At 40.8% G+C, this 17,549-nt stretch overlaps 1 protein-coding gene across 1 annotated transcript; it reads right to left on the bottom strand.

Moving 5' to 3' along the window:
- Positions 1–4,549: 4,549 nt before the first annotated feature.
- LOC117530072 (surfeit locus protein 2-like) lies at positions 4,550–17,200 on the bottom strand. The gene is made up of 4 exons (XM_034193008.1): positions 17,103–17,200; positions 12,982–13,217; positions 4,950–5,080; positions 4,550–4,827 (listed from the first exon to the last, which is right to left on the bottom strand). The coding sequence occupies exons 1-4, from the start codon at positions 17,198–17,200 to the stop codon at positions 4,735–4,737; spliced, it is 558 nt and encodes a 185-aa protein (XP_034048899.1). The 3' UTR covers positions 4,550–4,734.
- Between the last annotated feature and the right edge of the window lie 349 nt (positions 17,201–17,549).

The raw sequence follows: 17,549 nt of genomic DNA, 5'->3' as shown, positions 1-17,549 counted from the left end.
AAAGCATAGAAGAACTGAAAATGGATCTAATTGAAGCTTGAGGTCCCTCAGTAATTTAAGACCAACATCTGTTCTGAAATATGGCATAACATCCACAGATGAACACATGAATGGATAAAATTTAATTCTTCTTCTTTGTCTTTCGGCTGTTCCCGTTAGGGGTCGCCACAGCAGATTAATCATTTCCATCTCACCCTGTCCTCTGTATCTTCCTCTCTCAGCACATCCATGAACCTCCTCTTTGGTCTCCCTCTTCTCCTCCTGCCTGGTGGCTCCATCCTCAGCATCCTTCTCCCTATATACCCTGGGTCCCTCCTCTGCACATGTCCAAACCATCTCAATCTCGCCTCTCTGACTTTGTCTCCAAACCGTCCCACCTGAGCTGTCCCTCTGATATGTTCATTCCTAATCTTGTCACTCCCAAAGAGAATCTCAACATCTTCAGTTCTGCCAGCTCTGCCTCCTGTCTTTTTGTTAGTGCCACTGTCTCTAAACCATACAACATAGCTGGTCTCACTACTGTTTTGTAAACTTTCCCCTTCACTCTTGCTGATATTCTTTGGTAACAAATCACTCCTGCCAGCTTTCTCCACCCACTCCACCCTGCCTGCACTCTCTTCTTCACCTCTCTACCACACTCTCCATTACTTTGAACAGTTGACCCCAAATATTTAAACTCATTTACTTTCACCACTTCTACTCCTTGTAACTGCACTATTCCACTGGGCTCCCTCTCGTTCACACACATGTACTCAGTCTTGCTTCTACTGACGTTCATTCCCCTTTTCTCCAAAGCATATCTCCACTTCTCCAGACTAGACTCAACTTGCTCTCTACTCTCATTACAGATCACCATCACCCTTGTTCTTGAAAATAGGAACCAGCACACTTCGTCTCCACTCCTCAGGCATCCTCTCACTTTCCAAGACTTTATTAAACAATCTGGTTAGAAACTCTACTGCCATCTCTCCTAGACATTTCCATGCCTCCACTGGAATGTCATCTGGACCAACTGCCTTTCCACTCTTCATCCTCTTCATAGCAGCCCTCACTTCTTCCTTGCTTATCCCTTTTACTTCCTGATTTACTTTCGCCACATCATCCAGCCTTTTCTCTCGCTCATTTTCTTTATTCATCAACTCTTCAAAATATTCCCTCCACCTTCTCAGCACACACTCCTCACTTGTCAGCACATTACCATGTGCATCTTTTACCACCCTAACCTGCTGCACATCCTTTCCAGCTCTGTCCCTTTGTCTGGCCAATCGGTACAAGTCCTTTTCTCCTTCCTTACTATTCAACTTCTTGTACAGCTCGCAATATGCCTTTTCCTTTGCTTTTGCCACTTCTCGCCTTACGCCTTTCTTCATCTCTCCGACTATCCCAAAACTTTTTCGCCAACCCTCTTTCTCCTTATGCTTTCCTGGACCTCTTCATCCCACCACCAAGTCGTCTTCCTTCCACTGTCCAGATGTCATACCCAGTACTGCCCTAGCTGTCTCCCTCACCACATCTGCAGTACTTTTCCAGTTGTCCAAAATTGCTTCCCCTCCAACTAGTGCTTCTCTCACCTGCTCGCTAAATTTCACACGTCTTCCTCCTTCAGCTTCCACCATCTGATCCTTTGTTGAGCTCTCACTCTCTTCTTCTTCTTTACCTCTAAAGTCATCCTACAAACAACCATCCTATGCTGTCTAGTGACACTCTCTCCTGCTACCACCTTAGTCTGTGATTTCTTTTAGCTTGCATCTCCTATAAAGAATGTAGTCCACCTGTGTGCACCTTCCTCCACTCTTATATGTTACCCTGTGCTCCTCCCTTTTCCTAAAGTAGGTATTCACCACAGCCATTTCCATCCTTTTTGCAAAATCAACTACCATCTGTCCTTCCCCATTCCTATCCTTGATACCATATCTACCCATTACTTCCTCATCACCTCTGTTCCCCTCACCAACATGCCCATTGAAGTCTGCTTCTATCACCACTCTTTCATGCTTGGGCACACTCTCCACCACCTCATCTAACACACTCCAGAAATCTTTCTCCTTCATCTCACAACCTACCTGTGGGGCATATGCACTGATGATATTCATCATGACCCCTTCAATTTCCAACTTCACACTCATCACCCTGTCAGACACTCGCTTAACCTCCAACACAGTTTTAACACTCTTCCTTTAAAATGACCCCAACACCATTTCTCTTCCTGTCCTCACCATGGTACAACTTGTACCCACCGCCGATGCTCCTGCTCTTACTTCCATTCCACTTGGTCTCTTGCACACACAATATGTCTACCTTTCTCCTCTCCATCATATCAGCCAGCTCTCTCCCTTTACCAGTCATACTACCAACATTCAAAGTCCCCACTCTCATTTCCACCCTTCTAGTTTTCCTCTTCTCCCGCTGTTCGTGGCAACGTTTTCCTCCTGTTCTTCACCCAGCATGGATAAAATTGAATGTGTTTAGTTATTCAGATTACATCAGACATCAGTAAAGTAGCTGGTTCAGTGAGTAGGTTGTGCAACATGTGCTGCTCCTTCCTCATTTGAAACTGAAGTGGTTGAAGTGTCAAGTGGACTTTTTGCCAACATGCAAATCCATCAAAGATCGCAGACCAACAACGGACAGCACAGCAAGCATTGTTGCATTAAAAAAATGTTATCAGTAATATTCCATTCAGGTTCTATGGTGATGTAAGGAATTTCCATTTTTGCATCACAAACATTTGATCCAACCTTCAGAACCATTGCAACAATTTGTCATTTCCAAGAAATAATCTATGCCACATTGGCCATTTGTAAAATTAGCACATCTTTAACTACTGCTCCAAATTGGTGCCAAATGTCTTGCAAACATTGCTGCACTTACTCCAGGGTGATTATGGCTAAATGTCATTAAAGGCCAATTCACTTTTCCCAATTTCATTTTGTTTTCTTCACCGTGCAATTGATCATTTTTCTAATTTGCATCGACACAGTTGCAAAAGTTGATGCTGTTGACAAACAGTCCACCACCTTTGTTAAGAATTCACATTCCCATTCATACCTGTAGCAGTTCTGCTTAAGTCAAAGGTAGACTCTCCAATGATGGACTAGATCTCTGAGGCCAGATTCTATGATTTCATCCAGCAGGTTTGTGTGGTAATAAAGGATAGTTGGCATCTCAAACAAAATAATAACAAATTACAATTATAAAAATCAAATTTTTTCAGCATGATCCCCTCAAATTCAGGAAAATAGTTCTATTTTCAGAAATATTTTTGTTGTTTCTTAAGTACACAGCAACAGAACTAGATCTAGCCATTCATCATTTATTCCAATATTCACCACAAACGTTGGTAAAAATTCTTTTAAATATATTGGTGCCATTAGTTGGAATCAGTTGCCATCAGCTGTGATAATCTGAACCGTTTTAAAAGAATGGAATAAAAGAATAAAAGTCTGCTCAGTAGCATTCTTGAAAGTCAGGTAAGTCAATTTGTGTAAATATGTACTTATTTGCTGCAAAACGTTTATAATTTTTTAAGTGTTTTTATTTTTATTTATTTAGTTATCTTGTTGCTTTTTAGAGAATGACCACAACAGAAATACGTCGAGACTTTTTTTGTGTTATCCTTGAAATTCCAAAGAATTTATTCTGGTTATTCATGATTTTTATTTGTATGGAATTTCGAAATAAATCAAAACTCCTGCTGTTGGATTTGACATTTCTTGAAAAAATAAAAAGTACTTTTTCAAAGATGACATCTTGCAACCAAATGCAAAACTTGTCTGATATTCTCACAAGCAGATGCACATCAAATATGTGTACACGCAACACACAGTGAATTATGCATGCAATTGATGACAGCAACAAAAAAAAAATTGCAGGACATTTCTGCAGACTGCACCCATTAACACTGTTCAAGTGTGCTCGTGCACAACAATGCAGAGGTTGGAAACTCACCCTTAGAACAAATACTTAATAGCTTGATGTACAAAATGGTTGTAATACTTACAATTTAAGTACTAATACAAACTAATTAAAATAAATCCATCCCATTGGGTGGACTTGTGACGGTGCTATTTAAACATCAGAAAGTAATCACTGTGAAATGTAATGTTACTTTTGATTTAGTACAGTTCCATGTGAAACTGTTTCACTGACCAAACCTGCTCCAAATGCATCAAGCCAGCATCCTCTACCAACAGGTTTCAGACAGCTATGGGATATTACATATGAATATGTGAATCCCTTCACTGTATACACCTCATGCACAAGAATAACCAGATGTGCACACAATAGCATACTGAGTGCTACAGTTGACTTTGGCCACAGGTTAGTGTAATGAATGGCACAATTTTCATGTGTTCTTTTATATTATCACAAAAAAAATCAGCATGAAATGAGAATTTTATGTCTATAATGTCCACCACTACTCATAGCCATATTTTAAAATGGCATTCTTTCAGAGCAGCTTCATAATTTGAATAATTAAAAACAATGAGTGCAAATCCAAAAATTGTATTCTATGGAGGAAAACAAAAACAATCAACTTGTCCAGTCCTCATTTTAGCCACAGCAGTTCTCAGTCCATTTGTTATGCAACTTTTCATTTGAACAACACGAGAAAACACAGAATGGCTTTCTTTCAATGACGACGGGCCGAGAGTTCCGTTCTCAGACAACGCAGTGTTCTCTGGTAAAGTAACAGTTATGAAAATACTGTACAAATGTGACACATAGGGTATTTCACTTCCCATTTTGTGCCTTTCCGTGTTTCTTAGGATGACTTGATTTCCAGTGGGAATTTCTGAATTTCTTCTTATGTTGACCACCCTGCACCTACAGAGATGAATACAACATTAACTTGTTTTTGACAAAATAAACCAAGTAAAAAAAACAAACAAACAAACAACAACAAAAAAAAAACAGCCTACAAAGATTATTTGCAACCTTCAACAGACCTTCTTGCGTTTCGGCATTACTTGCTGGTCCACCTCCATTTCCTCATCTTCATCCGTTTGGAAATCTTCTTTCTCTTCCTTTTCATCCACCACATTTGATTCTTTTGAGGTTTTCAGAGTGAACATAGAAGCTATGGAGAAATGTGGGAGTTACACCAAAACAAACTGTCCCAGCATCTGAACCATGTGTGCTGATCCACTGACCGAATGTCAGAGAACTTCAAAAAATATAGATAGTGAGACAGATGTCGACGGATAGATACAGTAGTGTTCAGAATAATAGTAGTGCTATGTTACTAAAAAGATTAATCCAGGTTTTGAGTATATTTCTTATTGTTACATGGGAAACAAGGTACCAGTAGATTCAGTAGATTCTCACAAATCCAACAAGACCAAGCATTCATGATATGCACACTCTTAAGGCTATGAAATTGGACTATTAGTAAAAAAAAGTAGAAAAGAGGGTGTTCACAATAATAGTAGTGTGGCATTCAGTCAGTGAGTTCGTCAATTTTGTGGAACAAACAGGTGTGAATCAGGTGTCCCCTATTTAAGGATGAAGCCAGCACCTGTTGAACATGCTTTTCTCTTTGAAAGCCTGAGGAAAATGGGACGTTCAAGACATTGTTCAGAAGAACAGCGTAGTTTGATTAAAAAGTTGATTGGAGAGGGGAAAATTTATACGCAGGTGCAAAAAATTATAGGCTGTTCATCTACAATGATTGCCAATGCTTTAAAATGGACAAAAAAACAAACACAAGACACGTGGAAGAAAACGGAAAACCACCATCAAAATGGATAGAAGAATAACCAGAATGGCAAAGGCTCACCCATTGATCAGCTCCAGGATGATCAAAGACAGTCTGGAGTTACCTGTAAGTGCTGTGACAGTTAGAAGACGCCTGTGTGAAGCTAATTTATTTGCAAGAATCCCCCGCAAAGTCCCTCTGTTAAATAAAAGACATGTGCAGAAGAGGTTACAATTTGCCACAGAACACATCAACTGGCCTAAAGAGAAATGGAGGAATATTTTGTGGACTGATGAGAGTAAAATTTTTCTTTTTGGCAGTCTGTGAGACGACCCCCAAACTCTGAATTCAAGCCACAGTTCACAGTGAAGACAGTGAAGCATGGTGGTGCAAGCATCATGATATGGGCATGTTTCTCCTACTATGGTGTTGGGCCTATATATCGCATATCAGGTATCATGGATCAGTTTGGATATGTCAAAATACTTGAAGAGGTCATGTTGCCTTATGCTAAAGAGGACATGCCCTTGAAATGGGTGTTTCAACAAGACAATGACCCCAAGCACACTAGTAAACAAGCAAAATCTTGGTTCCAAACCAACAAAATTAATGCCTCGCAGATGTGAAGAAATCATGAAAAACTGTGGTTATACAACTAAATACTAGTTTAGTGATTCACAGGACTGCTAAAAAAGCAGTTTGAACATAATAGTTTTGAGTTTGTAGCATCAGTTTGTAGATCATTGTAGATGAACAGCCTATAATTTTTTGCACCTGCGTATAAGTTTTCCCCTCTCCAATCAACTTTTTAATCAAACTATGCTGTTCTTCTGAACAATGTCTTGAACGTCCCATTTTCCTCAGGCTTTCAAAGAGAAAAGCATGTTCAACAGGTGCTGGCTTCATCCTTACATAGGGGACACCTGTTTGTTCCACAAAATTGACGAACTCACTGACTGAATGCCACACTACTATTATTGTGAACACCCCCTTTTCTACTTTTTTACTAATAGCCAAATTTCATAGCCTTAAGAGTGTGCATATCATGAATGCTTGGTCTTCTTGGATTTGTGAGAATCTACTGGTACCTTGTTTCCCATGTAACAATAAGAAATATACTCAAAACCTGGATTAATCTTTTTAGTCACATAGCACTATTATTCTGAACACTACTGTACAAATGCATGCTTCAGCTACATTTAAAAGAAAATCCTATTTGTTAGGCTGTATTGACTTGTGACTGTTTTGTTTTAAAGCTTTAGAACATAACGACTGTGAACCAATCAGAAAATAGTATGGGTGCAGCAGATCACGCATTTACAGTGCATCCGGAAAGTATTCACAGTGCTTCAATTTTCTCACATTGTTATGTTACAGTCTAATTTCAAAATGGTTGAAATTCATTTTTCCCCCTCAAAACTCTACACACAACACCCCATAATGACAATATGAAAAAACAAAACAAAAAAACAAACGTAAAAAAACAAAACATATACATAAGGATTCACAGCCTTTGCGTTGAAGATCTAATGATCTTCGAGATGTTTCTACAGCTTAATTGGAGTCCACCTGGGGTAAATTCAGTTGATTGGACATGATTTGGAAAAATACACAACTGTCTACATATAAGGTCCCACAGTTGACAGTGCATGTCAGAGCACAAACCAAGCATGAAGTCAAAGGAATTGTATGTCGACCTCCGAGACAGGATTGGGTACAGAAACATTTCTGCTGCTTTGAAAGTCCCAATGAGCACAGTGGACTCCATCATCTGTAAATGGAAGAACTTTGGATCCACCAGGACTCTTCCTACAGCTCGTCGCCCGTGTGAAACCAAAATGATAAATACTGATTTTCTGTCAACTAAATGTTCTGTTTGACCGCTTGAAACCTTTCTGTTAACCAGATGCTGTTTGACTACTGTAAGCTAATGCTCAGTGTGAAAGGCATCTGATAAGACATTCCTTTAGCCTTGCAGCACATCTGATGAAACCATCCCTTGAGCCTTATCACACAAATGACCTGAGTGACACAAACTGCTACAAGCTGAAATTACTCCACCTTGTGATCTTCACAATGCAAGAAAGACACTCAAAGATAAGTTTCACCGCGGGACTTTGTTCACAACCTCCAAGTGACCTCTGATCATCACCATGATGAAAAAGACATTCTCTCAGATGAAAGGGACTCACTGATGATCACAGCCCTGTGAACCACAAACATTGTGATGAAATCCATCATTCTCAGATAGAAGGACAATCATTCAGCCTTCAGTTCGGACTTTGTTTTAACAAACTGCTTTTCTAATTAACTCAATTAACCTGCCATATTGAATGAATCGGTGCATCAGTGGTTCGGGCGACAAGCGAAACGTAGGTTTGGCTGTCCCACACGAACAATGCAATTGATGTGGATATCCATGGCAACCAGTATATCTAACTGTTCCAGGTAATACTAAGGTAACTTTTCAGGTAAATATTTGCCAGTAGTTTGTAACTATCATTGCCAGGCAGATTTCTACATGACCCCCCATCCAATTTGGATTTCTTTAATAACCCCAGCAGTGATTACTGAAACATCAGACAAACCAACAGTGGATTTGGCAACTTCTGTCTCTTACTACCGCAGTAAACACTCCATAGATCTACTGGGGAATTCCCCGGTATACAGTGGTCCCTCGCTATATCACGGTTCACCTTTCGCGGCCTCGCAGTTTCGCAGATTTTTTTGTGCAATTTTGCATGCTTTTTTTTTTTTTTTTTTTTATAAACAGGGCATTATGTTCTGCGTCCTCATCAGGCAGGCCAGTCGGCATCACTGTGATGACTCTCACTGCCTCCGATGCGCTTACCGAGTCTGCGGGCTCGGTAAGCGCTGCAGCGGGCCACTCACACCGCCCCACTATCTGCTGTGCGGAGTTGCGGCCAAAGTCTATCAACAAGTCCAGAGACTACGCTCGCTGTTTTGATGCAGAGTGCTCCAGCAGCCCGCAAGAAAATCCGCAGCGCTGCATGGTCTTGGTAACCACAGCCGCAGAGCTCCGTGGCCACTGAGAAGTTTGCATCTTTTGAATGACTTGGATTCTTTGTGGGTCCCGCATCCGTTCCGCAACGGTAACACCAGAGGCAGTGAGCGAAGAAAGAGCACGCGCATTGTGTTCTGCATGTGTGTTTATAAGAACCTTCTCACCCAGAAGAAAAAAAGAGCGCCAACAACTACCCAGCCACTTCCCTTATGGTGTTCCAAAACACACAAGCCACACTTTACACTGTTCCAATCAGAACACCAGGGCTGACACAGTGTCCGAAGCTTCGTAGTAAAGAGCCTGTTATTTGACCAACAGGTCAATGTCTTGACTCTTTCTTTGTACAGACAGCCTGAAAATCCTTCTGCCTCAACACCTGTCTAAACTGAGCAATTGGGAGAAAAGGGCCTTGACATGTTGCTAATATATAGAAATTCCTGTCAGCCTTAGTCAGGGAGATGAATAAGAACCTGATGGTCACTCTGTCAGAGCTCCAGCATTCCTCTGTGGAGAACCACCTTCCAGAAGGACAACCATCTCTGCAGTAATCCACCAATCAGACGTATATGGTAAAGTGGCCAGACAGAAGCCACTCCTTAGTAAAAGGTAGGGATGGGTATTGATAAGATTTTATCGATATCGATACCATTATCGATTCCACTTATCGATCCAATTCCTTATCGATACCTCTTGTGAATTTTCTGTGTACTAAAAGTAGGCTTCACAAGTTTTCTATGTCAACAACATTTTACTGAGTCTTAAAGTAAATAAATAAGGAAATGGTCACTGGGTCCTTAAACTCTGGACATAATAAACTCTACATGGTGGATCCTTGATCTCTGGACATAAATAGAAGTAAACAAAATCTACAGTATTTGTCAAAAGCATTTCCTTTCAGACATTATTGGCATGAAATTCTTTCCATACACCTGAGGTGAGCTCTTGCAGCCGGCTGTGCTTCACGTCAGGATCAACTGATAAAGAATGCAGGACGTCTCATTTTGGGAAGAAAAAAAAACAAAACAACACATTTTAGAGGATTGTATTTTACTGTCTGTATTACAGCGTTTGGAAAGAGGTGTCATTTTATTTAAAGCAGCAATTCATTTGGAAGTTATTAATACCGACCGGAGTCTGTCTAGCACTCGTTTTTTGACTGCAACAAAACAAGAGTCCCAGTTAATAACTTTAATCCACACAAAAGTGACTCACGATTGACATTTTAATGGCTTTGAGAGGGGGTAAGAAGCAGACTTTCCGCTTCTGAAGAGCAGCGAATCAAAGAACCAATGTGCCAGTGGATCGAAGCACTGCTTCATTGGTTCACGCTTCAAAGTGGAGTCACACTACAGAAGTGGTTGATTACAGAGCCGCTGCAGGGTCTGCAAACAACATAGAGAAATGATCATTTTCCCGACAAACACTCAAAAACAATGCCGCTCTGAAGGACCGATAAGGGAATCGTTATGCAAAACGGCTATTGATGTCAGTGGATAGAATCAATTCATAACGATACCCGAAAAGAACCGGTCCTCGATACGCAACCCTAGTAAAAGGCACATTGCAGCCCACCTGGAGTTTGCCAAAGGGCACCTGAAGGGCTCTCAGACCATAAGAAACAAAATCCTCTGGTCTGATGAGACAAAGACTGAACTCTTTGGCATAAATGTCAAGTGTCATGTTTGGAGGAAATCAGGCACCATCCCTACAGTGAAGCATGGTGGTGGCAGCATCATGCTGTGGGGATGTTTTTAAGCGGCAGGAACTGGGAGACTGAGATGACGATGAGGTTTCTTCCTCAGAGGGAGTTTTTCCTTACCACTGTTACTCTGGGGGTTGGTAAGGTTAGACCTTACTTGTGTGAAGCGCCTTGAGGCAACCTTGTTGTGATTTGACACTATAAAAATGAAAATAAATTGAAATTGACTGCACCAATGTACAGAGACCTCCTGGATGAAAACCTGCTCCAGAGCGCTCTTGACCTCAGACTGGTGCGACGGTTCATCTTTCAGCAGGACAATGACCTTAAACACACAGCCAAAATATCAAAGGAGTGGCTTCCAGACAATTCTGCGAATGTCCTTGAGTGGACCAGACGGAGCCCAGAGCTGAATCTGACTGAACATCTCTGGAGAGATCAGAAAATGGCTGTGCACCGATGTTCCCCATCCAACCTGGTGGAGCTTGAGAGGTGCTACAAAGAGGAATGGGCAAAACTGCCCAAAGATAGATACACCAAGCTTGTGGCATCATATTCAAGAAGTCTTGAGGCTGTAATTGTTGCCAAAAGTGCATCAACAAAGTACTGAGCAAAGGGTGCAAATACTTATGTACGAGGTCTATTAGAAAAGTATCCGACCTTATTATTTTTTCAAAAACCATATGGATTTGAATCACGTGTGATTACATCAGACATGCTTGAACCCTCGTGGGCATGCGAGAGTTTTTTCACGCCTGTCGGTTACGTCATTCGCCTGTGGGCAGTCTTTGAGTGAGGAGTCGTCCACCCGCTCGTCGATTTTTTTCATTGTTTAGGAATGGCTCAGAGACTGTTGCTTTGTTTGATAATAAGTTTTTCAAAACTGTAAGGCACAACTGAGTGGACACCATTCAATAAATTCAGCTGGTTTTCGGTAAAAATTTTAACGGCTGATGAGAGATTTTGGTCTGGTAGTGTCGCTTTAAGGACGGCCCACGGCGCCTGACGCCGATCTGCGCTTCGAGGCGGCAGCGTCTCGCCGTTTCAAGTTGAAAACTTCCACATTTCAGGCTCTGTTGACGCAGTAAGTCGTCAGAGAACAGAGAACTTTCAGAAGAAGTCAGCATGAGGAGTTTATTCGGACATTCCATTGTTAACGGTCATTTTGTAATGAAAGAACGTGCGGGCAGAGTCGCATGTCGGGCTGGACCGGACCGCGGGGGGTCGCGGCAGGAAAAACACCTCCGTTGGAAATCTTAACGGGCAAGTTGGAACATACCCAAGCTGTTAAACAATTTCTCAGTTACTCACTTGTTGAAAGCCATTAAAAGCCGCCTGAATTCTACAAATGGTTTTCAACACGGAGGTGTTTTTCCTGTCGTGGCGCACACAGATTTGCCGAGTCGTCACGGAAACGACTCGGCGAATTTGCGCGTACGTCTTTCATTAAAAAAATGTCCTTAAACAGTGGAATGTCCTCTTCTGAATCTTCTCTGTTCTCTCACGATGTCCTGGGTGAATTAAGCCTTAAATTAGGATGTTATCAGCTCGAAACAGGCCGACGACAGCGCCTGGAAGCGCTGCAGGACGTCCCGCTCCGTGGGAAGTCCTTACACCGACAGAAACACCCCATAATCTCTCATCAGCCGTTAAACTTTTCACAGAAAACCAGCTTAATTTCTCGAATAGTGTCCACTCGGATATTCCTCACAGGTCCAGAAAAAATTTTGATAAAGCAACGCGCGCCGTCTCGAGCAGCGTGTGAAACAAAGGAATTCAGCCGAGAGGGCGGGACCACATCTCACTCAAGGCCTGCCCACAGGGAAATGACGTCACCGACACGCGTGAAAAAACTCACGCATGCGCACGAGGGTTCAAGCATGATTGGTGTAATCGCATGTCATTCAAATCCATATAGTTAAAAAAAAAAATAAAAGGGTCGGTTTATTATCTAACAGACCTCGTATGTGTGATTTCTTAAGTTTTTTTATTTTTAATAAATTTGCAAAAATTTCAAAAAAAAAAAAAATCATGTCAATATGGGGTGTTGTGAGTAGAATTTTGAGCAAAAAAAAAAAAAAAAAAAATCATCCATTTTGGAATAAGGCTGTAACAAAGCAAAATGTGGAAAAAGGGAAGCGCTGTGAATACTTTTCAAATGCACTGTACACCTGCTCCTAATCCATCATCATCCAGCATCCACTAACCATCCAGTAGGTGGCAAACACATCTAAGGGATATTACAAAAGCAAAGTTACTTTTTGGATTAATCTCTTGCTTCAAAGCTCACCAGATCTGAGTTTGTTCTCATTGTGTGCCCTTTTAATTTGATTAACCATAAGAAGTAAACATTTATTGTTTATAAGTTGTGGTGCTAAACAGATGAGATGAACCTGTCTATTGGCTGTGGCTTACAGGGTACATCCCTAAGAACAGTGAATTTATGTGCATTTTTGGCTGGAATGAAATGCTATGCATAGTCAAGAGTTATGCACAGTTGCCTACTACTACAACAGCTCAGGGAACCAATACTGCATTGTAAGTGCTGTGCACACTTACGAGGATAAAGGTCGCTCATGCTATCTTCTGAGTCGCTGTGGTCATCGTCTTCATCGCTGGATGAGGGCATCCACATGTTGTTCCTGTGTTTCGTGGCCTTTCTCTGCTCGACATCCTCTCCGTCCTCTTTTGGTTTTTTCTGCTGGAGTCTGGCTGGAACAAATTCGATCCCCTGCTGCACACATTCTTCATCTAGACGGGAAATGAGATGGACCCATATGTGATTAGACACTGTGCTCCATCAACACTGAACAGTGCACGGCTTATTATTGATCGCTTTTGGACTGCAACTCATCAACTGACAAATGCAGCATAATGTTTGAACTGAATAAACTTTTTTTAACATTTAACCAAGACTCTCATTTAAAATAATGTCATCTTTAGACACTCACTGAAGCAGAAAGTTTTGTGTAATATCAGAATTCTAAAATAGTTCAGATACAACACAATATAATTCTAACACTGCAGAGGTGGGCGATACTGGGAATTTTGGTATTGATCCGATACCAAGTAAATACAGGCCCAATATCGCCGATATCGATACCAATACCGATACTTTTTCATCCAGGGTTTTCATGTATCCCATAATCCCTTGCACGCCAGAGTCGCAGCAGTCAAAACAACAGAGAATCCACATGATAATTGTAAACGAATATTATACTACAAAAGTGTATTTTTTATGCTTTTCATCACGTTAATAAGAGACTGCATGCATGATACCCTGAAAACTTGCTAAAACAATAACGAATAATCCGTGTCTGCTACGTTTAATCTGCGTGGAATTTAATAAACGCAAACCGAATTTCAGACACATTATATATTAGTCTGGAACAAAGAGGACAAACAGTGTTGTAAAGAACAATAATTAAGACGTTAAAGAGCAAACTTCACTTCCCCCAGAACGACATGATCAGGAAGTGAGCGTAGCTCACAGCAGCTCCCATTGAAAATAACGGAGAGACAGCCTGTCTCGCATGTTTACATAAAACAAATGCAGTAACAACATCTATAAACCCAGAGAATATATTCACAAGAATTTTAGGCACAATATAAAAATAGTTTTATGTTGCGATGATAATGCTGTTGTCCGTGCACAGCGGTTAAAGTGCAGCATGATCAGAGCGTCTCAATGCAGTTCTCAATGTTACTGAGATCTTGCGGGATTTGAAACCTGAAAAGTACGGATATTTAAGCTTCATAGATCTAAAGGATCCGAAAGACCTATTATAGAATTTCGTCAAACATTGTACATGACAACAAAATACTTTATCATAATCAACATTTTTGTTTAAAAAAAATATCACAACACAACTTAAAACAAAATCTCAGTTTCTCTCAATAACATAACAATAACAATCTCAATAACAGCTTGCAGTCTCTAAGGCATGGACTTAATGAGTGACAAACAGTACTCTTCATCAATCTGGCTCCAACTTTCTCTGATTGCTGTTGCCAGATCAGCTTTGCAGGTCGGAGCCTTGTCATGGACCATTTTCTTCAACTTCCACCAAAGATTTTCAATTGGATTGAGATCCGGACTATTTGCAGGCCATGACATTGACCCTATGTGTCTTTTTGCAAGGAATGTTTTCACAGTTTTTGCTCTATGGCAAGATGCATTATCATCTTGAAAAATGATTTCATCATCCCAAACATCCTCTCAATTGATGGGATAAGAAAAGTGTCCAAAATAACAACGTAAACTTCTGCATTTATTGATGATGTAATGACAGCCATCTCCCCAGTGCCTTAACCTGACATGCAGCCCCATATCATCAATGACTGTGGAAATTTACATGTTCTCTTCAGGCAGTCATCTTTATAAATCTCATTGGAACGGCACCAAACAAAAGTTCCAGCATCATCACCTTGCCCAATGCAGATTCGAGATTCATCGCTGAATATGACTTTCATCCAGTCATCCACAGTCCACGATTGCTTTTCCTTAGCCCATTGTAACCTTGTTTTTTTCTGTTTAGGTGTTAATGATGGCTTTCGTTTAGCTTTTCTGTATGTAAATCCCATTTCCTTTAGGCGGTTTCTTACAGTTCGGTCACAGACATTGACTCCAGTTTCCTCCCATTCGTTCCTCATTTGTTTTGTTCTGCATTTTCAATTTTTGAGACATATTGCTTTAAGTTTTCTGTCTTGACGCTTTGATGTCTTCCTTGGTCTACCAGTATGTTTGCCTTTAACAACCTTCCCATGTTTGTATTTGGTCCAGAGTTTAGACACAGCTGACTGTGAACAACCCACATCTTTTGCAACATTGCGTGATGATTTACCCTCTTTTAAGAGTTTGATAATCGTCTCCTTTGTTTCAATTGACATCTCTCGTGTTGGAGCAATGATTCGTGTCAGTCCACTTGGTGCAACAGCTCTCCAAGGTGTGATTACTCCTTTTTAGATGCAGACTAACGAGCAGATCTGATTTGATGCAGGTGTTAGTTTTGGGGATGAAAATTTACAGGGTGAATCCATAATTTATTCCTCAGAATTGAGTGAGTCCATATTTTTTTCCCTCTGCTTGGTCTAAAAAAGTAACCGTTACTGACTGACAATTTTTTTTCCTGATTTCTTATAGTGTTTCTTAAAGCCAGAAATTTGCCATTTGAAATGACTAGTTTTGTGTCATGTCTGTGATCTGCTTTTTTTCTACAAAATTAAAAAACTGAATGAACATCCTCAATGGCCGGTGATTCCATAATTATTGCCAGGGGTTGTACATGGAAAACATGCATATAAATAATTCAGTGATTTTTTTTTTTTTTAATCTTGTGCAATATCAGAATTTCAAAATGAGTTCAGATACTACACAGAGCACTTGTACCTAATAAGCCAAATCCGCATTATGAACACTCACTAATGCTCTGTGACCATGTCAAATCTTCCGGTCAAAGTTGACGCTTACCCACATTAATAAGCAAAGCACAGAAGCCACGTTACATGAGTGTTCACTCAATTTATATATTGTCCTTACAGTTAAATTAGCAGCTTTAAGTGGTGTTGAAGCAACATGTCAGGTCCACATAGTTCCGTGGATGATAGATGTGGGCTGCAAAAGTGAAAAAGGCAAATATGTCTAGTACACGAGTGTAAACAAGAACTCCACATATCATATTATGTGATCCAACATGCATCTGATGCACTTTTCCAATGGAATTGCGAGATCTCAAAGGATGTGCCGGGTGGACTAAATTCAAGCAAGTATCAGCTCTAGATTTGTTAATGGGGGCTTTCTGGAGGTAACAGGATCAACTGCTGCAGAATTGTTACCTTCCCTTAAAAATACACACACACACACAACAGAGAACCATTAAAAGAAAAATCTAACAGGATTATAGATGAAGTTTTTATTGAACTCAGTCAACACAACCATCACAAAACAGGCAGACTTCCAGGCTTGATGCTATTAAGGTCGGTACTGTTAGGATCGCAATCTCTGCTTCTGCAAAAACAGTGTTGTGATTCACCTCCTGCCTAAAAAAATAATAAGAAAAAAATTCAAGGCCTCTTAAAACAACAGGCCAGAAAACAACTTCGTTCTTTCAAGATCCCACACCAACCTGCACTCTCATTTAGCTCTGATCTCAGCTTATATCTTACATTCCAAGATATTGTAGTGGGGTCAGTACAGCAAAACATCTGCAGACAGGTAGGTAACTGATCCAAGTACAATTTGTTCTAAAGATGTCTGAAATAAGCTCTGTCAAATCACAAACAGAAACCGAAAACCAAATACTCTACAACCTGTAGATGCCCTTTGATCTTCGACTAGCAGATACAGCCTGCAATGAAGTTAGCTCATAGCATTAAAGTGATTTCACAACAGCTGAGACCGTCTCCTTTTACCGAGTCACAAATGGTTGTTTGGAAGAGGAATGAAGAAAAAAGAAGAATGCTGTGGTTGGTTACAGGGAAAACTAACATGACAGTTATCCTAATGCTAATTTAGCCAATGCCACACGAGCTGATAATGCTGGTTAAGAGAAAGACATAACCGTTTGGAATGTGAATAGGTAGCATGAACAATAATTTCCAGCCATGTTAACATCGCCCGCCGAAGAAATATAAAAGCAACACAATGCGTCAACACATTATCTCCAAACTAGCTAGCTAACAGGCTAATAGCAGCTAGCGTTAACAGCTGTGCTGCTAAACCTGGAGTTACCTGGTCTACAAAGTCTTCGGCTTTATTCATGAGATCCTCCTGCCCCATCTTTAAGAAAAATATATATTATTTTTTAAAAACAGAAGGTCAAGTGCAGCTTCAAAGCGTTATCTTCCCCGTACTGCGCTCAAACACTTCCTTCCCCGGATAACGTTATTTACAGGTTTTCTCGATTCGCCGTTAACAGAAAGGCCGCATGCCTCCGCCCCACAATGCACCGCGATTTGACGGAGCCCCCCTACATGGCTGTGCAACCGCTGCGTGCCACGTGTACCGAACCATGCAGGGCCCTGGCTCACACGTTTCGGCTTTAACAAACGTGCAATCATTACCCCCCCCCCCCCCCCCCCCCCCAAAAAAAACAAACAAACTGCTAAAGGACAGTAAAGTTCCAGGT

Source organism: Thalassophryne amazonica, chromosome 17 (genome assembly GCF_902500255.1).
Source record: "Thalassophryne amazonica chromosome 17, fThaAma1.1, whole genome shotgun sequence".
Classification (NCBI taxonomy): Eukaryota; Metazoa; Chordata; class Actinopteri; order Batrachoidiformes; family Batrachoididae; genus Thalassophryne; species Thalassophryne amazonica.
Note: the sequence above shows the minus strand (reverse complement) of the source record. Positions and strands in the feature narration are given on the sequence as shown.

Bases quoted from the DNA above. Each gene is read 5' to 3' on its own strand.
- LOC117530072 (XM_034193008.1), bottom strand. From the start codon at position 17,200: ATGGGGCAGGAGGATCTCATGAATAAAGCCGAAGACTTTGTAGACCAG. The intron at 5,081-12,981 runs GTAAGTGTGCAC...ATTTCTCCATAG, and splicing joins CATGAGCGACCTTTATCCTC to CTTCTATGTTCACTCTGAAA. The intron at 4,828-4,949 runs GTCTGTTGAAGG...TCATCTCTGTAG, and splicing joins TAATGCCGAAACGCAAGAAG to GTGCAGGGTGGTCAACATAA.